The 17,963-nt window shown below is 41.4% G+C and overlaps 1 protein-coding gene across 1 annotated transcript; it reads left to right on the top strand.

Moving 5' to 3' along the window:
• The first annotated feature begins 620 nt into the window (after nt 1-620).
• lgsn (lengsin, lens protein with glutamine synthetase domain) lies at nt 621-17,293 on the top strand. Its single transcript, XM_039738771.1, has 4 exons — nt 621-780; nt 4,224-4,899; nt 7,966-8,132; nt 11,189-17,293. Exons 1-4 carry the CDS (start codon nt 751-753, stop codon nt 12,380-12,382), a joined length of 2,067 nt encoding a protein of 688 aa, XP_039594705.1. The 5' UTR covers nt 621-750; the 3' UTR covers nt 12,383-17,293.
• The last annotated feature ends 670 nt before the right edge of the window (nt 17,294-17,963 follow it).

Genomic DNA, 17,963 nt, shown 5'->3' with positions numbered 1-17,963 from the left:
TTCCTCTTATTTTGGTGTCACCTGTAAATCTGACCAGCTTGTTAATATTCTTATCTTTATATCCTTACTTCGCCTTCGTTTTTTTCTAATCACAGCATTAGTCTTTGTATTACTGTCTTGTTTGTCACGACCCCAGAGTGTGAAGTGTTCCAAGTTCATCGTACATCAAGTAAGAATTTCTCTTTACTTTGTGCTGGTGACAATGTGACTGCCACCGCTACTGCCTACCCTTTCAAATAACCGTGGAAATCAAAGGATGCGTTAACATCAGACTGACACCTACTTCTTTTTGGAATTCTGTATATATCAGATATGTCCGTTTGAACTTGTTTTAGCACCTCAGATCTGGTTAAACATTAAATATTTGAACGTTCAAAGAACATTTTCTAGAAATGGCAACAAAGTGATGAAAGAAAGCAGCTGTGCAGGCATACAAATCCAAAAAGGCTGAGTTGTCGGCTTTCCAGACGGGCACAATGAGTGGCCTCTGATGCCAGCCGTCACGCGCTTTTGTCAGGTATCTGTGACAACCAGGGTCACATGAATTGTCTGTCGGGCCAACAGTGCTGTGCTTTCTGTGATTGCCGCCAGTGACCACCGGTGTGTGCCAAGAGCTGCCTTTAGAACTTGCACAGAATTTTCCACTATTGTGTGGAAATCTATAAAAAGAACTGAAGGCCGTCAATGGCCTGGAAATGGGATCTTATGTTAACCTGTTAAGCTGTGCACCGATGTTTAAAAGTGGCCATCATGGAGGAGGAGGACGACATCTGCACAAAGGTACTTTGTATTTTACTTTATTAATGATTACATTTTGTCGGATCTGAACTAAAATGAAACATAATGAAAGGACTGATGTCCTGCCCAGGGCTGATCCCAGACTTTTGCCTGATACTGCCAGGACAGACCCCTGTGACCCTGAAGTGGACTAAGGGCGTTTCAGAATGCTGCTCTCTGACTGCCCCAGGAAGTCTCGGGTTCAAATTCCCAATCCATTCCACTTTGTGGACCCCTGTGTTTGTATTGGAGTTTCCTCCTGGAATTCTAGTTTTCATCTCAAAAATGTGTATGTCACATGAACTGGTGTCCTCCCAATTAACCCCATGTGAGTCATTTTAGCCTTGCAAAGCTGGATTCTGCCTTACACAAGATGCTGCCAGGGGTAAATCAAAACCCACTATCACCATTACTAGAGTTTGTGGACTCAGAAAATGGTTGCATACAGTGGTTTAAAGCTGACACCCCCTCACTTTTCTGAGGACTACACAGTAAATATGACCTATTAATGTTATTATAATTCATAATGTGTACAGTGGATTTAGAAAGTTCTCAAACCACTCTACATTTGGCATATTTTATTGTGCTGTAGATTTCATTTTAAACTAGCTGTTCCACCATGAGTTAAAATCTAAGTAATCAATGTAGACCTTAGTGTTAACATTTGCAGTACTCCATCTACTGGAATCTAGTTTTTAAAGCATGTAGTAATAAAATGCACTGCACTTGTCATTCCAACAGATGGCACACCACAAACATTAGCACCGCTTTTAAAAATCCCATACCAAATGGCATATCATGGAAATATATGCATTGCATTTGTCATTCCAACAGTTGGTGTATCAAAGTCATTTGTGGTAATAAAATACATTGTATTTATGATCACAACAGATGACACATCACAAACATTTGTACTGCTTTTATGAATCCTATATCAAATGACATATCACAGAGACACATGCAATTTATTTGTCATTCTAACAGATGGCACACCACAAACATTAGCACCGCTTTTACAATCCCATACCAAATGGCATATCACGGAAATATATGCATTGCATTTGTCATTCCAACAGATGGTGTATCAAAGTCATTTGTGGTAATAAAATTCATTGTATTTATGATCACAACAGATGACACATCACAAACATTTGTACTGCTTTTATGAATCCTATATCAAATGACATATCATAGAGGCACATGCAATTTATTTGTCATTCCAACTGATGGCACATCACAGACATTAGCACTGCTTTTACGAATCCCATACCAAATGGCATATCATGGAAATATATGCATTCCATTTGTCATTCCAACAGTTGGTGCATCAAAATTATGTATGGTAATAAAATACATTGTATTTGTGATCACAGCGGATGACACATCACAAACATTTGTACTGCTTTTATGAATCCCATATCAAATGACATATCACAGAGACACATGCAGTCCATTTGTCATTCCAAGAGATGGCACATCACAGACATTAGCACTGCTTTTACGAATCACATACTAAATAGCAAATAACAGCGCCATATGCATTATATTTGTCATTCCAACAGATGACACACCACATACATTAGCACTGCTTTTATGAATCCCATACCAAATGGCATATCATGGAAATATATGCATTCCATTTGTCATTCCAACAGTTGGTGCATCAAAATTATTTGTGGTAACAAAATACATTGTATTTGTGATCACAGCAGATGACACATCACAAACATTTGTACTGCTTTTATGAATCCCATATCAAATGACATATCACAGAGACACATGCAGTCCATTTGTCATTCCAAGAGATGGCACATCACAGACATTAGCACTGCTTTTACGAATCACATACTAAATAGCAAATAACAGCACCATAGGCATTATATTTGTCATTCCAACAGATGGTGCAACACACACATTTGAAGTATTGCAATGCATTGCATTTGCCATTCAAGCAGATGGTACATCACTAACATTAGCACTGCTTTTACGAATCCCATACCAAATTCTATATAACAGAGGTATACACATTGCATTTTCCATTCAAACAGATGGCAAAGCACAACCATTGGTAGTAATAAAATGCATTGCATTTGTTATTTCAACAATAGCACATTATAAACACTAGACTGCTTTTTTCAATCCCGTAGCAAATGGAATACAATAGAAATATGCATTGTATTTAGCAGTCCAATAGATTGAGCAGCACAGACATTTATAGTAACAAAATACATTGCATTTGTCATTCCAATAGATGACACATTACAAACATTGGTACTGCATTTATGAATCCCATACCAAATGACATATCACAGAGGCATAGACATTGTATTGGTCATTCCAACAGATGGTGCAGCACAAACATTTGTAGTAATGCAATGCATTGCATTTGTCATTACAGCAGATGGCACATCGCAAACATTAGCACTGCTTTTACAAATCCCTTACTAAATGGCATATTTCAGAGGAATATACATTGATTTGTGATTCTAACAGAGGGCACAACACAAACATTCTTAGTAATAGAATGCATTGCATTTGTCATTCCAGCAGATTGTGCATCACAAAGATTAGCATTGTTTTTATGAATCCCTTACCAAATTGCATACCACAGAGACGTATGCATCGCATTTTTAATTCCAACACATTTTTCACAGCACAAACACTGGTAGTAATAAAATGCTTTGCACTTTTCATTGCAGCAGATAGCACATCACAAACATGAGCACTGCTTTTATGAATCCCACACTAAATTTCAAATTTCTGAGGCATATGCATTGCATTTTCCATTCCAACAGATGGCACAGCACAAACATTCTTAGTAATAAAATGCTTTTGTTATTCCAACAGATAGCACATCATAAACTCTAGCACTGCTTTTACGAATTCTACACTAAATGGTATATAACAGAGACATATGCATTGCATTTGTCGTTCCAACAGATGGCACATCACAAACACTAGCACTGCTTTAACAAATTCCACCATAAATGGTGTATAACAGAGACATGTGCATTGATTGCATTTGTCGTTACAACAGTTGGTACATCAAAAACATTTGTGATAATAAAAAACATTGCATTTGTCAACAGATAACATATCACAAACATTAGCACTGCTTTTACAAATCCCATACTAAGTGGCATATAACAGAGACTCAGTGCACTACTAGTCAAAGTGCATTTGAGAATCACTGCATTTTTTATTTACTTGCATTTTCCATTCCATCCCAACTTTTTCTGACTGGGAGTTGTTATTGTGTTGGTCCGCTTGGTTTTAGATCAAAGCCCTGCTGTGTCTCCTGCACACGGCTCCCTTTTTTGGTGTATGTTTTACACACTTAGACCCCCACAGACTTTCATTGGATTAGGCAGATTTAAAAATGTTATGTTATGATTCGACATGCTTATAGTGACGCTACACCCTGCAAATAATGCTTTGTTTTTCAGGATTCAGTGAATATCTCTACAGATGAAGTCGACGGAAGTAGGATCAGCCTGAAAAAAAGAAAAGGAGTCAAGGTCAGTGGGAAATACTTGCCCCCCATGGAGTGGGAGAAGGGGGGTTCTTTTCGTCAGATAGGTCAGTTTGATTCCTCTGTGGCAGCCATGAGCCGCACTGCGAGATCACCGTCAAACTACCAGCAGGATGGCAGGCTGCGAGAAGAGAGCAGTGATGACCAAGAGAAGCCAGGGTATCCACCATCACAGTGCCTCCAGGATGACAACTGGAATACAGAGCAGGAGGCCACAGGGGGGTCTGTTTCTGAGGCAGGAGTATCCAGGCAGACCATACAGGAACTGAAGAATCTTTTAAGGGAAAGCTCCTTATTACAAACACGTACCAAACCTGGCATGACTGGCATTTACCCGTGTGCCCAGACCCCTGCAAAAAGGTCACAGGAGGCTCCAGCCGTCTCTTTCAGCACTTTTAAGCCTTTTTCTGAGGATCCTCAAAGCAGAATGCAAGCGCAAAAAATGGCAACTGCTGCTGTCCAGATCAGACCTGGTGGTGATCCATGCATCGTGATGGGCAAACCTGCAGGGGTCAACACAAAGCACTCAGAGACGAAGCAAGAAGTTGTGCTTGGAGCTGGTGGGCCAGGACCAAGAACTGATCAGGCTGGTAAAGCATCTTTTATTGTCTCTTAAAGTTTGTTAAATGTAAGGACAGGAGACCTCTATGTTTTTGACATCCAAACTAAGGGGGGACAGTTTAGGGTTAGATCTTTAGGACCCCTTTAACAAGCCACAGTTTATACCTGACCAGGTGACTCTTAAACTTTAATCTTCTGGATAAACAGATAGGAAAAAGAGACACTATCCAGTAAAAATGGCAGGAACTGTATATAAAAGAAAGGTGTGCAAGGCACTATATAATAGACATAGATAGATAGATAGATGTGTAAGGCACTATATAATAGATAGATAGATAGAGTGAAAGGCACTATATAATAGATAGATAGATAGATAGATAGATAGATAGATAAATGGATGTGTAAGGCACCATATAATAGATAGATAGATAGATAGATAGATAGATAGATAGATAGATAGATAGATAGATAGATAGATAGAGTGAAAGGCACTATATAATAGATAGTTAGATAGATAGATAGATAGATAGATAGATAGATAGATAGATAGATAGATAGATAGATGGATAGATAAATAGAGTGAAAGGCACTATATAATAGATAGATAGATAGATGTGTAAGGCACTATAAAATAGATAGATAGATAGATAGATAGATAGATAGATAGATAGAAAAGGCACTATATGATAGATAGATAGATAGATAGACAGACAGATAGATGGATAGATAAATAGAGTGAAAGGCACTATATAATAATAGATAGATAGATAGATAGATAGATGTGTAAGGCACTATAAACTAGATAGATAGATAGATAGATAGATAATGTTAATACTCATCCAGTTGAGCTCAATAGCCCTGCTTCTCATGAATCTTCATCACATTTCCCTGGTCATTGGCACTTATCAAAAGCCACCTTTCAAAGTCACCAACATCTCCTCTTCAAGCCATGATTCTGGTGACACCTCCTGGCTGGTGTTTGTTCACACGTCACTGTGAAGTGAAGACACACAGCATGTCTGGAAGTGGCCACATTTATGACATTGATATTTCACTTATCCCTAGTTGGGATGGCCCCAAATATTTGCCACCACTGATCTCGTGACACTTTGAAGCTTCTACGTACATTTACTTATTTGTCTTCCTTACAACATTTATGATACAATTGGTTCCATTTCTTTTGGTTTTCTCCAACTGGAGCACAGGCAGGTCAAGTGACTTGCTCATGGTATCACAGTGGTGTCAGTAGTAGGGTTAGAATCCACAACCTCAGGGTTTGAAGTCCAAAGCCTTCACCACTACACCACACTATATACAGTATATATATATATAGTGATGCATGAGTCACTGTCTTGCACCTCAAAACACGAGGCTGAGTCTCAGTACTTTAGCAAAACCAACTTTGTTCAACTTGAAACAGGAACAGCACAATTATTATTTATTGTAGCGTGATCCGCCACTCTCATATACACAGACACAGAAGTCAGGCAGGGTCATGACCAGTTTAGTGGCCAAGTAGTACTGTGCCCTGCGTTTATAATGTTCCTTACATCACCCATTGGCGACAGGTGCATATAGCGTGACGGCGATCAGCTCGGATTTGCTTCTGTGGCAAGCCACTGCACTGCTGTGAGCCTGCAGTTGCACCAGCAATGGATAAGCAGTCTTTCAGAGACGCGGCAATCACGCTTTGGGATTGTGTCATCCCAAAAGAGTTTAGAAACCTCACAATATATATATATATATATATATATATATATACAGAGAGAGAGAGAGAGGCGAAAACCCACTGACTGATTCCTCACTAGATCTCTTAAACTCCAAGTCCTAGAATTTAGAAATTTTGCACGGAGGTTTGTTTTAGGGTCGAGATAAGAACTACTTTTGCAAAACTCCTACCCTAAGGGGGTGAAAGTACCCCTTCAATATTAAAAGATTTTTTTTATCTCAAAAATGGTTAATTTCTCTCAGAAATGCCAAGATACATCAGTTTTATTTTGATTTAAACAATTTTTTGCAGTTTTTAAAAAAAATTTGATTTGGTCAAAAAAATGGGACACATTCTGGAATTTTCTTGCAAAATTTTAACAAAATATCTCTGACATTCAATACCGCATAAGAAACATACAGGTTTTGAAAATTGACTTCACACTACGACGTCACGGCACCGGACAGAATTCGACACGATCAAACATTCTTCCAGATACAATCTGACGTTCCTTTACTGTGATGGTACGTGACATTGCCAGTTAGTGTGAATTTTTTAGTTTCTTGCTCAATGTATTCACTCCTTTTGTGTGATTTTTCATATGCAGTGCAGACTTGGTATATAATCCATCCATCCATCCATTATCCAACCCGCTATATCCTAACAAAGGGTCATGGGGTCTGCTGGAGCCAATCCCAGCCAACACAGGGCGCAAGGCAGGAAACATACCCCGGGCAGGGTGCCAGCCCACCGCAGGGCGCACACACACACACACCAAGCACACACTAGGGACAATTTGAACCTAACTTGCATGTCTTTGGACTGTGGGACAAAACCCACGCAGACACGGGGAGAACATGCAAAGTCCACGCAGGGAGGACCCGGGAAGAGAGCCCGGGTCTCCTTACTGCGAGGCAGCAGCACTATCACTGTGCCACCGTGCCGCCCTGGTGTATAATCAAAAAATGAAATAAAAATTTAATCCATATTTTTATATGAGCCAATTTATTAAGAGAGATCTTCGCGAGCGAAGCCGTGGGTATTAGCTTTAGTTAGATGTAAATGTGGGCGATTCTGTTAGGGAAGAACATCTTACTGCTTCTTTACAAATAAAGCAAGCTGTGAGTGCCACTCTCATATACTGTACCTTTGTTTTGTTTGAGCAGACCTGGAGTGGCGTGACAAATGGCACTAAGTCCTGGATAATGAGTAAACACGACACCTGCGCTCTACCTGGATTAAGACATTTACACATTCATTATCTTTGTAATCACACTTATCTGCTAAATTCATCATTTTAATGAGGCCTTCTAGTCCTGTTAATCCTTTCCTGGGATGATCAGGATCTGTGAATAAACCTGCTTAATGTACCCCAATGTTTTTACAGACAACACCAAAGATTCAGCGGCAAACATGTCAGGAATTCAGAGCATTTCCACCACCGATCAGATTAAACAGCAGATTGCCAGAGAAGAAATCAGCTTTGTGCGATTTGAAGCCACAGACCTGCACGGAGTTTCAAGATCCAAGACGATTCCAGCCCGCTTCTTTCAGGTGAGCTACAGTAAGACACAAGAAATACAGAGGACCCCTCAACTCACTACACACAAGAAATACAGAGGACCCCTCAACTCATTACACATAAGAAATACGGTGGACCCCTTAACTCTCAGCACACAAGAAATACAGTGGACCCCTCAATTCAGTACACATAAGAAATACGGTAGACCCCTTAACTCTCAGCACACAAGAAATACGGTAGACCCCTTAACTCTCAGCACACAAGAAATATGGTGGACCCCTTAAGTCTCAGCACAAAAGAAATACAGTGGACCCCTCAACTCACTACACAAAAGAAATACAGTGGACCCCTCAGCTCACCTCACACAAGAAATACAGAGGACCCCCTAACTCTCAGCACACAAGAAATACAGAGGACCCCTCAATTCACTACACGAAAGAAATACAGTGGACCCCTTAAGTCTCAGCACACAAGAAATACAGTGGACCCCTTAAGTTTCAGCACACAAGAAATATGGTGGACCCCTCAACTCTCAGCGCACACAAGAAATACAGTGGACCCCTCAGCTCACCTCACATAAGAAATATAGAGGACCCCTCAAAAATCAACACAAAAGAAATACAGAGGACCCCTCAATTCACTGCACACAATAAATACAGTGGGCCCCTTAACTCTCTTCATACCTTACTGCGTTGTAGATTTCATCTGAAATGGATACATTTTGCCATTTTTGCCCATCTCATAATAACAAAGTGAAAACACGCTTTCAAGAAAGGATTGCAAATTAATTACAATACAGTTTACAATACAATACAATACAATACAATACAATACAATACAGTTTATTTTTGTATAGCCCAAAATCACACAGGAAGTGCCGCAATGGGCTTTAACAGGCCCTGCCTTTTGACAGCCCCCCAGCCTTGACTCTCTGAGAAGACAAGGAAAAACTCCCAAAAAAACCATTTAGGGAAAAATGGAAGAAACCTCGGGAAAGGCAGTTCAAAGAGAGACCCCTTTCCAGGTAGGTTGGGCGTGCAGTGGGTGTCAAAAGTAGGGGGTCAATACAATACAATATACACAACAGAACAATTCCTTAAGACAGCATAATAATACAAATTTTAGAAGTACGGTTTAACAGTAGATGATATGACATAATTAGGTTTGGATATTTTTAGAGTCCTGGAGACCTCATCTATCTAGCTGCCTCCCCATTTGGCCATTCCACGGCTGAAACGTTGCTCCGATGAAAGGACCCCTCTTTCCCATGATTCCTGTGATCCTCCATCAGGGATGACTTTACCATAGGCAGGCAAACAACTTGGCAGGTGGGCCGTGGCACCAATTGCCACATTTGGGTACCGAGAAAAGAAACAGAATAGGTGAGGGTTAGTATTCAAATATAAATATAATTATCATGTTACAAGTCAAATACTTTACAGAGGTGTCCAGACCCTTAATTCAGTACTTTGTTTGAGCAGCATTTCCAGCTTTGAGCCTTCTTGTGTCCCTACCAGCCTGGCATACCTTTTTTGGGCAGTTGATCTCATTTTTCTTGTTTTCTTGGCAGATCCTCCACTAGAATGGATGGAAAGTGTCTGTAAACTGCCATCTTTAGGGCTCCTCGCACATCTCCTATAGGGTTTAAGTCTGGGCTTTAGCTGGGCCACACATGGGCACTCAGACATGTTTGCCAAAGCAACTCTGGTGTTGTCTTGGCTCAATGCTTTGGGTCACCATTGTGCTGATCTGTCGTCCCAGTCTGAGGTGGCGTGCACTTTGGAGCAGGTTTTCTTTTAGGACCTCTCTGCATTTGACAGCATTCCTCCATTCTGACTAATGAGAAGCATCCTCTAGCATCATGCTGCCACCACTATGCTTCACCGTAGGGGTGGTATTCAGCAATGCCTACCTGTTTTTCGTCAGATACTGTATACTGCTTTGAGTTCTGCTCACAGAATTCAAGTTTTTTTGTCTCATTAGACCAGAAGTTCTTTATCCTCAAGATATCAGAGTCCTTTAAACTGTCATATGCCTTCTGCTCAAGTGTTGGGTGTGGCTGCTGGCCTATTTGTTTTGGGTTTTACTGGGGCCTGTCAATTTGACTTTTGGCTAAACCTTTAAACTTTTCATTACTTGGCGCTTTAACCTTTTTTATTCTTCAGGAGTGGACCATCTTCTTTCATTCAGGTCACTATAGAAGGCAGGGATAACCAGAGAGAAAGAAAATGGGGGCTTATATAAAGGCATTAAAGCACGGCTAACAGGACAACACAAGGGCTGATCTTATAGAGGAGGATAAGGACGGGGCTAACAGAAAAGAGAAAAGATGAGGCTCACAGGAAAAGATAAAGGTGGGGTTAACTGTAAAGAATGAAGGTGGGGCTATAAAAGGATAATATAAACACTCAACTCATTGAAAAGGATAAAGGCGGGGCTAAAAGAAAAGAAAAAAGATGGAGTCACAGGACAAAAACAGAGGTGGGGTTAACAGAAGTGAATGAAGGCGGGGCTATCACAGGATAATAGAAACACTCAACTCATTGAAAAGAATAAAGGTGGGGCTAACAGGAAAGAAAAAAGATGTGGCTCGCAGGACAAAAATAAAGGCGGGGTTAACAAAAGAGAATTAAGGCGGGGCCATAAAAGGATAATATAAACACTTAAGTCATTGAAAAGATAAAGGCGGGGTTAACAGAAGAGAATGAAGGTGGGACAGGGCAAAATGAAGGCGAGGCTATAACAGAATAATATAAACACCCAGCTTATTTTAGAGGATAAAGGCGGGGCTAACATAAAAAAGATGGGGCTCCCAGGGAAGGATAAAGGTGAGGTTAATAGGAGAGAATGAAGCCGGGCCTATAACACAATAATATAAACAGTCAGCTTATAGAAGAGGATGGAAAAGGGCGGGGCTAACAGGAAAGAAAAAAAGATGGGGCACACAGAGAAGGATAAAGACGGGGTTAACAGCAGAGAATGAAGGCGGGGCTGACAAACTCCATTTTCCTCTTTTCCTACAATTCCATGAGGTGTGTCATTCTTCCCTGAACTCTTACTGCTTGTCTTTCTCTTTGTTTTGCTATAGGACAAGGCCCTATATGGTGTCCCCATGCCCAGAAGCTATCTTGAGTTGACTCTGAGTCCAAAGGATAATGAAGTAGATCATATGAGTGCCACCAACTTCAATAGTGACATCCTTCTTGTTCCTGATCTTGGCAGTTTCCGTATTCTTCCTTGGGCAGTTAAAACAGCCCGTGTGCTGTGTGATGCTTACACCATTACAGGGCACCCTCTACGTACCTCTCCTAGGCATGTTGCCAAGCAGATGCTGAGCCAGCTGAGGGCTCACGGCTTCTCACTGCATTCGTCCTTTACATACGAGTGCTGTATATTTGGCGCTCCAGAAAAGATTGATGCCAAAATGGTGTTTTTTCCAGCCGCCACTCTCCTGGGCGGCCAGGATTTGCCCTTCCTGCAGCAGCTGATCGATGGCATGTACTACGTTGGTGCCGATGTGGACAGCTTTTCTTCTGCTAGCGGCCCTGGCCAAATGGAGATCTCTCTCCAGCCTGAGTTTGGCATCGCTTCAGCAGACAGTGCTTTCACATTCAGAACGGGCATCAAGGAAGTAGTGAGGAAGCATGGCTACCTCGCCAGCTTTTTCACCAATAATGGCTTTCACAATGCGGCGGTGCTCTCCCACAGTGTGTGGGATGTCAATGGCAAGAGGAACCTTTTCCATACTGGCACGGGAGAGATGTCTGAACTGAGCAAGAAGTGGCTGGCTGGCCTGCTATACCACTCGGCGGCGCTCAGCTGCCTGATGGCCCCCGGCGTTAGCTGCCGAAAGCATATTGCTCAAGAGGGCAAGGAGGCTAAGAATTGTGTGTATGCTACTTGGGGTGCCAATGACAACAACTGTGCCTACAATGTCAAGTGCCATGGAGGCAGAGGTGCCCAAATCGACAACAAGCTGGGCTCTGCCACCGGCAACCCTTACCTCGCCCTGGCAGCCACAGTGGCAGCTGGCCTGGATGGCATCAAGCGAAGTCTCACTCTGGACACTGATTCTGAAGGGCCTATTAGCCCATCTCAGTTAAGACACCATGCCATTCCCGTGAAGCTAGAAGATGCCTTGGTTGCACTGGCAGAAGACCACATCATCAGGGGCGCCTTGGGTGATGCGTTTGTACAATATTTCATTGCAATGAAACGCTACGAGATTGAAACCAAGGAGCTCGACGCAGAAAGGAACAAAGGCTTGGAGTACTTTATTTGAGTGAAGAAACGTGGCGAGAAAATGCATTGGCAGACCGTCATTCCCAATGGAGGACCTGAAGCTGATATCACACTCTGTTATTGAAGGGGCTCTTCATAAGGTTAACGTAGGGACCGCCAATAACAGCGTCTAGCTTATTTTGGATTGTATAAGAGCATGAAATCTGAACCTGGTGGATTTGGCATGAATTGTAGTCAAATGACTATGAAAATCCACCTACACAATCGACTGGGCTGGGTGGCACAGCAGTTAGCACCACTGCCTCATGGATCCTGAACCGTGGGCGCCTGGTCTGCTTGCTTGTGTGAAATTTCCTCCGGTACTTCATTTCTCCTTCCACATCTCCAGAGATGTGCTGGTTAAGTTAACAATGCCACCCTAAACGGACCCTGTGTGGGTGTGAGTGCGTCTGGCAATGGATCGTTGCCCCATGTACAGTTGATTCCAGTATTGTGTCCAGGATAGACCCTGAACTTTCTAATCCTGAGCTGGATTGAGTACATTTGAATGGTCCATTTGTGGTGTTGCTTACCTTCTCATGCTTGAAGTTACCATGATCGGCTCACCATTAATATACTTTTGCAGCGAATTTACTGGGTTTGTTGGTGGTCGTCTTTAACAAATTCTTCCCTGAAAATCTGTCATGCGGCTGGTTTACGTGAACGTTTTTTTTTTTTCTTGCATCCCATGATGCTTTTGTGAGGCCAAACGTGACATCACAGAGCTGTAGCAGCCAGTGTTGGATAGGAATGTCACTCCCTGTCTAACTTCCGTCGCACCTGCACAGAACGTTCGCGAAGGTCTACTGTTGGCATACTCCACATCACTCTATATGTTACATGGTCAGTGGAAGGAACCGCAGGTCCATGGGGTGAAATGTTGGTTGGCCCTATTTAATTGAAACAAATGAGCAACACAAAAAGGGGGCTCAATGGCACCAAAACAAATGAAACATCAATGTTTTTGGCTCAGGAACTTTCCTTGGCCAACAAAGCCTCTTAAAGTCACAGTGGGAAGCAGCTCTGTACTGCGATGCAGAAGGACGTCTCCTTCCGGGAACAACTGTATCGAAATATCCTACAGAGGATTTACTCCAAAATGACTGTACAAGCATCCATAGATCGTTTAATTCAAATGCTGAAACTCCGAGAAGATTGTTTGCTTCAAAACGATTGCACAAATAGCCGTAGATTGCTTGATTGAAAGCGATCAGATCCAAAGTCCTGCAGATCATCTGCTTCAAAATTTCTGGACAATTAAGCTATGAGTCGTTTGATCCAAAGTGGCCGTGTCAAAACTCTTGTGGATTGTTTGCTTCAAAATAGTTGCATGAACAGCCATGGATCAAATCAACTCCATCAAAAAGCCTGTTGATTGCTTGCTTCAAAATGTCTGCCCCAACATCTACATATCACTTGCTTCAAACCAACAGTATCAAAAATTCTACGGATAATTTACTGACTGGACAAATGGCAATGGATCCATTAATTCCAAACGTTAATGTTGAAGCTCCTGAAGATCGTTTGTTTCAAAACGACTGCACAAATAACCACAGACTGCTTGATTCTAAGCGATCAGATCCAAAGTCCTTGAGATCATTTGCTTCACAACGACCGCATAGGTAGCCGTGGATCGATTGATCCAAAATGGCCGTGTCAAGACTCTCACAAACCACTTGCTTCTAAACAACTGCATGAATAGCTGTGGAACAAAACAACTGTATTAAAATATATGTTGATTGTTTGCTTGAAAATGTCTACTTCAACACGTCCATATCGTTTGATTCAAATCAACTGCGTCAAAATGACTTTGTAAATAGCCGTAGATCCTTCAATTTAAAACAATTGTATCGGAACTCCAGAAGATCGTTTGCTTCAAAATGACTGCACCAACAGCCATGGATCATTTAATTCAAATCGATCAAATTAGATCATTGGACTGTTCAGGCAGCTGTGGGTCGTTTCATCCAAAATGGCCGTGTCAAAACTCCCGTGAATTGTGTGCTTCAAAATGGCCGCATGAACAGCCATTGATCAAATCAATTGTATCAGAATGTCTGTGGATTGTTTGTTTCAAAATGTCTACTCCAACACGCCCATATCATTTGATTCAAAACAACTGTGATAAAACTCTTATGGATGATTTAATTCAACATGACTGTACAAACAGCCATAGTTCTTTTCATTCAAATCAGTTTCATGTCGAAACTCCTGAGGATCGTTTGCTTCAAAATGACTACACAAATAGCCACAGATTGCTGGATTCTAAAAGATCAGATCCAAAGTCCTTCAGATTATTTGCTTCACAACGACTGTACAAGTAGCTGTGAATCAACTGATCCAAAATGGCCGTGTCAAAACTCTTACAAACCATTTGCTTCAAAACAACTACATCAACAGCCATGGATCAAATTAACTGTAACAAAAAGTCTGTTGAGTGTTTGCTTCCAAATGTCTACTCCAACACATTCATTTCGTTTGATTCAAAACAACTGTGACAAAACTTTTGTGGATGATTTAATTCAGCATAACTGCACAAACAGCCATAGATCATTTAATTCAAATTAGCTAAGATGAAACTCCTGAAGATCGTTTGCATCAAAATGGCTGTACAAGTAGCCGTGGATTGTTTGATCCAAAATGGCCGCATCAAAACTCCCATGGATTGTTTGCTTCAAAACGATTTCATGAACAGCCATGGATCAAAAATACTATTTTAAAATATCTGTTGATTGTTTGTTTCATAATGCCTGCTCTGACACCTACATATCGTGTGTTTCAAAACAACTATATCAAAAAAATCCTACAGATGATTTACTTCAAAATGACTGAATAAATTTTTTAATTCAAAATGGCAATCTCGAAACTCCTGAAGATCGTTTGCTTCCAAACGACTACACAAACAGCCATGGATCATTTAATTCAAATTAGCTAAGATGAAACTCCTGAAGATCATTTGCATCAAAATGGCTGTACGAGTAGCCGTGGACCGTTTGATCCAAAATGGCTGCATCAAAACTCCCGCGGTTCGTTTGCTTTAAAACAACTACATGAACAGCCATGGATCAAATTAACTGTAACAAAAAGTCTGTTTATTGCTTGCTTCAAAATGTCTACCCCAACACGTACATATCACTTAATTCTAAACAACTGTACCAAAACTCCTAAGGATGATTTGCTTCAAAATGGCTTTGCAAACAAAAATTAGATCCTTCAATTTCAAACAGTTATATCGAAACTCCTGAAGATTGTTTGCTTCAAAACGACCTCAGAAACAACCGTGTACCATTTGATTCAAAGCAATCCAATCAAAAGTCCCGCGGATCATTTGCTTCAAAATGACTGCACAAATAGCCGTGGGTCATGTGATCCAAAATGGCCGTGTCAAAATTCCCCCGGTTCGTTTGCTTCAACATGAATGCATGAACAGTCATGGATCAAATCAACTCCATCAAAACGTTTGTTGATCGTTTGCGTCACAATGCCTGCTCCAACATCTGCATATCGTTTATTTCAAAACAGCTATATCAAAAAAATCCTACGGATGATTTACTTCAAAGTGACTGTATAAACAGCAATGAATCCTTTAATTCAAAATGGCAATTTCGAAACTCCTGAAGACTGTTTGCTTCTAAACAACTGCACCGACATCCATGGATCGTTTAATTCAAAACAGCGAAACTGAAACTCCCGCGGATCATTTGCTTCAAAATGACTGCACAAATAGCCTTGGGTCATGTGATCCAAAATGTTTGTGTCAAAATTCCCACGGTTCGTTTGCTTCAAAACGATTGCATGAACAGCCATGGATCAAATCATCTGTGTCGGGATGTCTATGGAGCGTTGGCTTTGGAATGACTGTAGGGATCCTTTGACTAAAAACAGCTGATTTGAAGCTCCAGTAGATGGTTTACTTCGAAAAAGTGTCAATAGATGGACATCATAGCCTTGCACTTCAGTGTGCTTACTAGAAGACAAAGGGGGCTTTTCAACTGAATTTGGCTTCATTTGTCATTTTCATTTTTCTATTTCTAAATATGCTAAATACAGAAAAAACATTAAAGGAACACTTAATCGTCAGATTCTGACACCAAGTCAATGACGTGTCAGGGCCATCAGTCTGTCCATGTAGGAAGTAGAAGCAGCTGTGAACCGCCTTCACCTGTTTTGGTCTCCTGGTATCTACTCCATGCTCTTGGGACTGTGATGGAGGACACAGCAAACCTTTTAGCGACATCATGTATGGATGTGCTGGACCACTTGTGTTGGACCAGTCTGAATGGGCTGCAGGTACCACCTCATACCACCAGGAGTGACAAGGACACTAGCAAAACACAAAATTAGAGAGCAACTGTCTGTGGCCACCATTCCCTTTTGGCACAAACCAAAGATGGCGTTTCAGAAGAAGATCCTTGTACCACCTGTGAAGCCTGGTGGTGGAAATGTTCTGGATTGGGGTTGCTTTGCTCCCTCAGAAGCCCGGGCAGCCTGCAGTTGTGGAGTCAGCTATTAATTCGGCATCATATCAAAATGAGGCCATTTGTCTGAAAGTTGAAGTTGAATGATAATAAAGATCTGAGGCCCGCTAGCAAATCCACCAACGAACAGCTCAAGAAGAAGAAACGGAGGTTTGTGGACTGGGCAAGTCAAAGCCCTGATTTGAATCTCACTGAAATGTTGTGGGGGGATTTGAAACAGGTGGGACATGCAAGAAAACTCACAAATATCTGGCAGATGAAGGAATTTTTTATGGAAGGACGGTCCAAAATTTATCTGAGTCAATGTCATAGACTAGTAGGTAGTCATCCCTAAAAGAAGTCATTTCTGCTAAAAGGAGCAACACCACCTTAGAGGCCAAGGCTGGACTTTGTTTTTCCCCAGTAGAGCGTGACATCTATTGATTTTTTTTTGAATAAATAATTGAAAAGACACATTTTCCTTGTGTTTTATTCAAGTATGTCACCTTTATCTGTAGGCCTTACTTCCCTGTTTGTCTGTTCAATTTCATTGATAAAGTCAACCATTTCTGTGGGGGCACTTACTTTTTCACAGCTGTGAACATTAGTTGACCATAAAGAGAATATTATGAAAAGTTTGTTGTTCAGTATATGTTTATTGCACATTGTGTCCCCACTGCTAGGTTAAACATGACATGCCCCTCGCTGTGGAGCACAGATCGGGTAGTGACATCCCAGGCCCCCAAATACACCCCCCATGCCCCCCAGAACATAACATTGCTCCCTTACACCACTGGTTCTGTGGGTGCATGTAAATCGTAGGGAGAGGAGCTCAGAGGAGCTCAGAAGACACGGAGACAGGATTTGGAGTACTGAGGACTGCTGCCTCACAGCTCAGAATACATTATTGGCCACAATAACTGGTCCAGCATAGTTGACAGACACGTCCATAGCCCTCAGGGACCCTTCAAAGACCACCGCACCATTATAATCCACCCAAAACTAGTCCTGTTTCTAAATGCATTTCTGAGTTTGGCAAAATTCCCAAAAAAGTCTGCATTGTTTCTAAACTCGAGACAAAAATCAGCAGGAGAACTGGGGTCCTAGCTGAGAAGATCTTGCTTT

The sequence above is a fragment of the Polypterus senegalus genome, chromosome 16 (assembly GCF_016835505.1).
Source record: "Polypterus senegalus isolate Bchr_013 chromosome 16, ASM1683550v1, whole genome shotgun sequence".
In the NCBI taxonomy this organism is placed as follows: domain Eukaryota; kingdom Metazoa; phylum Chordata; class Cladistia; order Polypteriformes; family Polypteridae; genus Polypterus; species Polypterus senegalus.
This window is presented reverse-complemented; position numbering and strand designations above follow the sequence as displayed.

Bases quoted from the DNA above. Each gene is read 5' to 3' on its own strand.
- lgsn (XM_039738771.1), top strand. From the start codon at position 751: ATGGAGGAGGAGGACGACATCTGCACAAAG. The intron at 781-4,223 runs GTACTTTGTATT...TTTGTTTTTCAG, and splicing joins AGGACGACATCTGCACAAAG to GATTCAGTGAATATCTCTAC. The intron at 4,900-7,965 runs GTAAAGCATCTT...ATGTTTTTACAG, and splicing joins ACCAAGAACTGATCAGGCTG to ACAACACCAAAGATTCAGCG.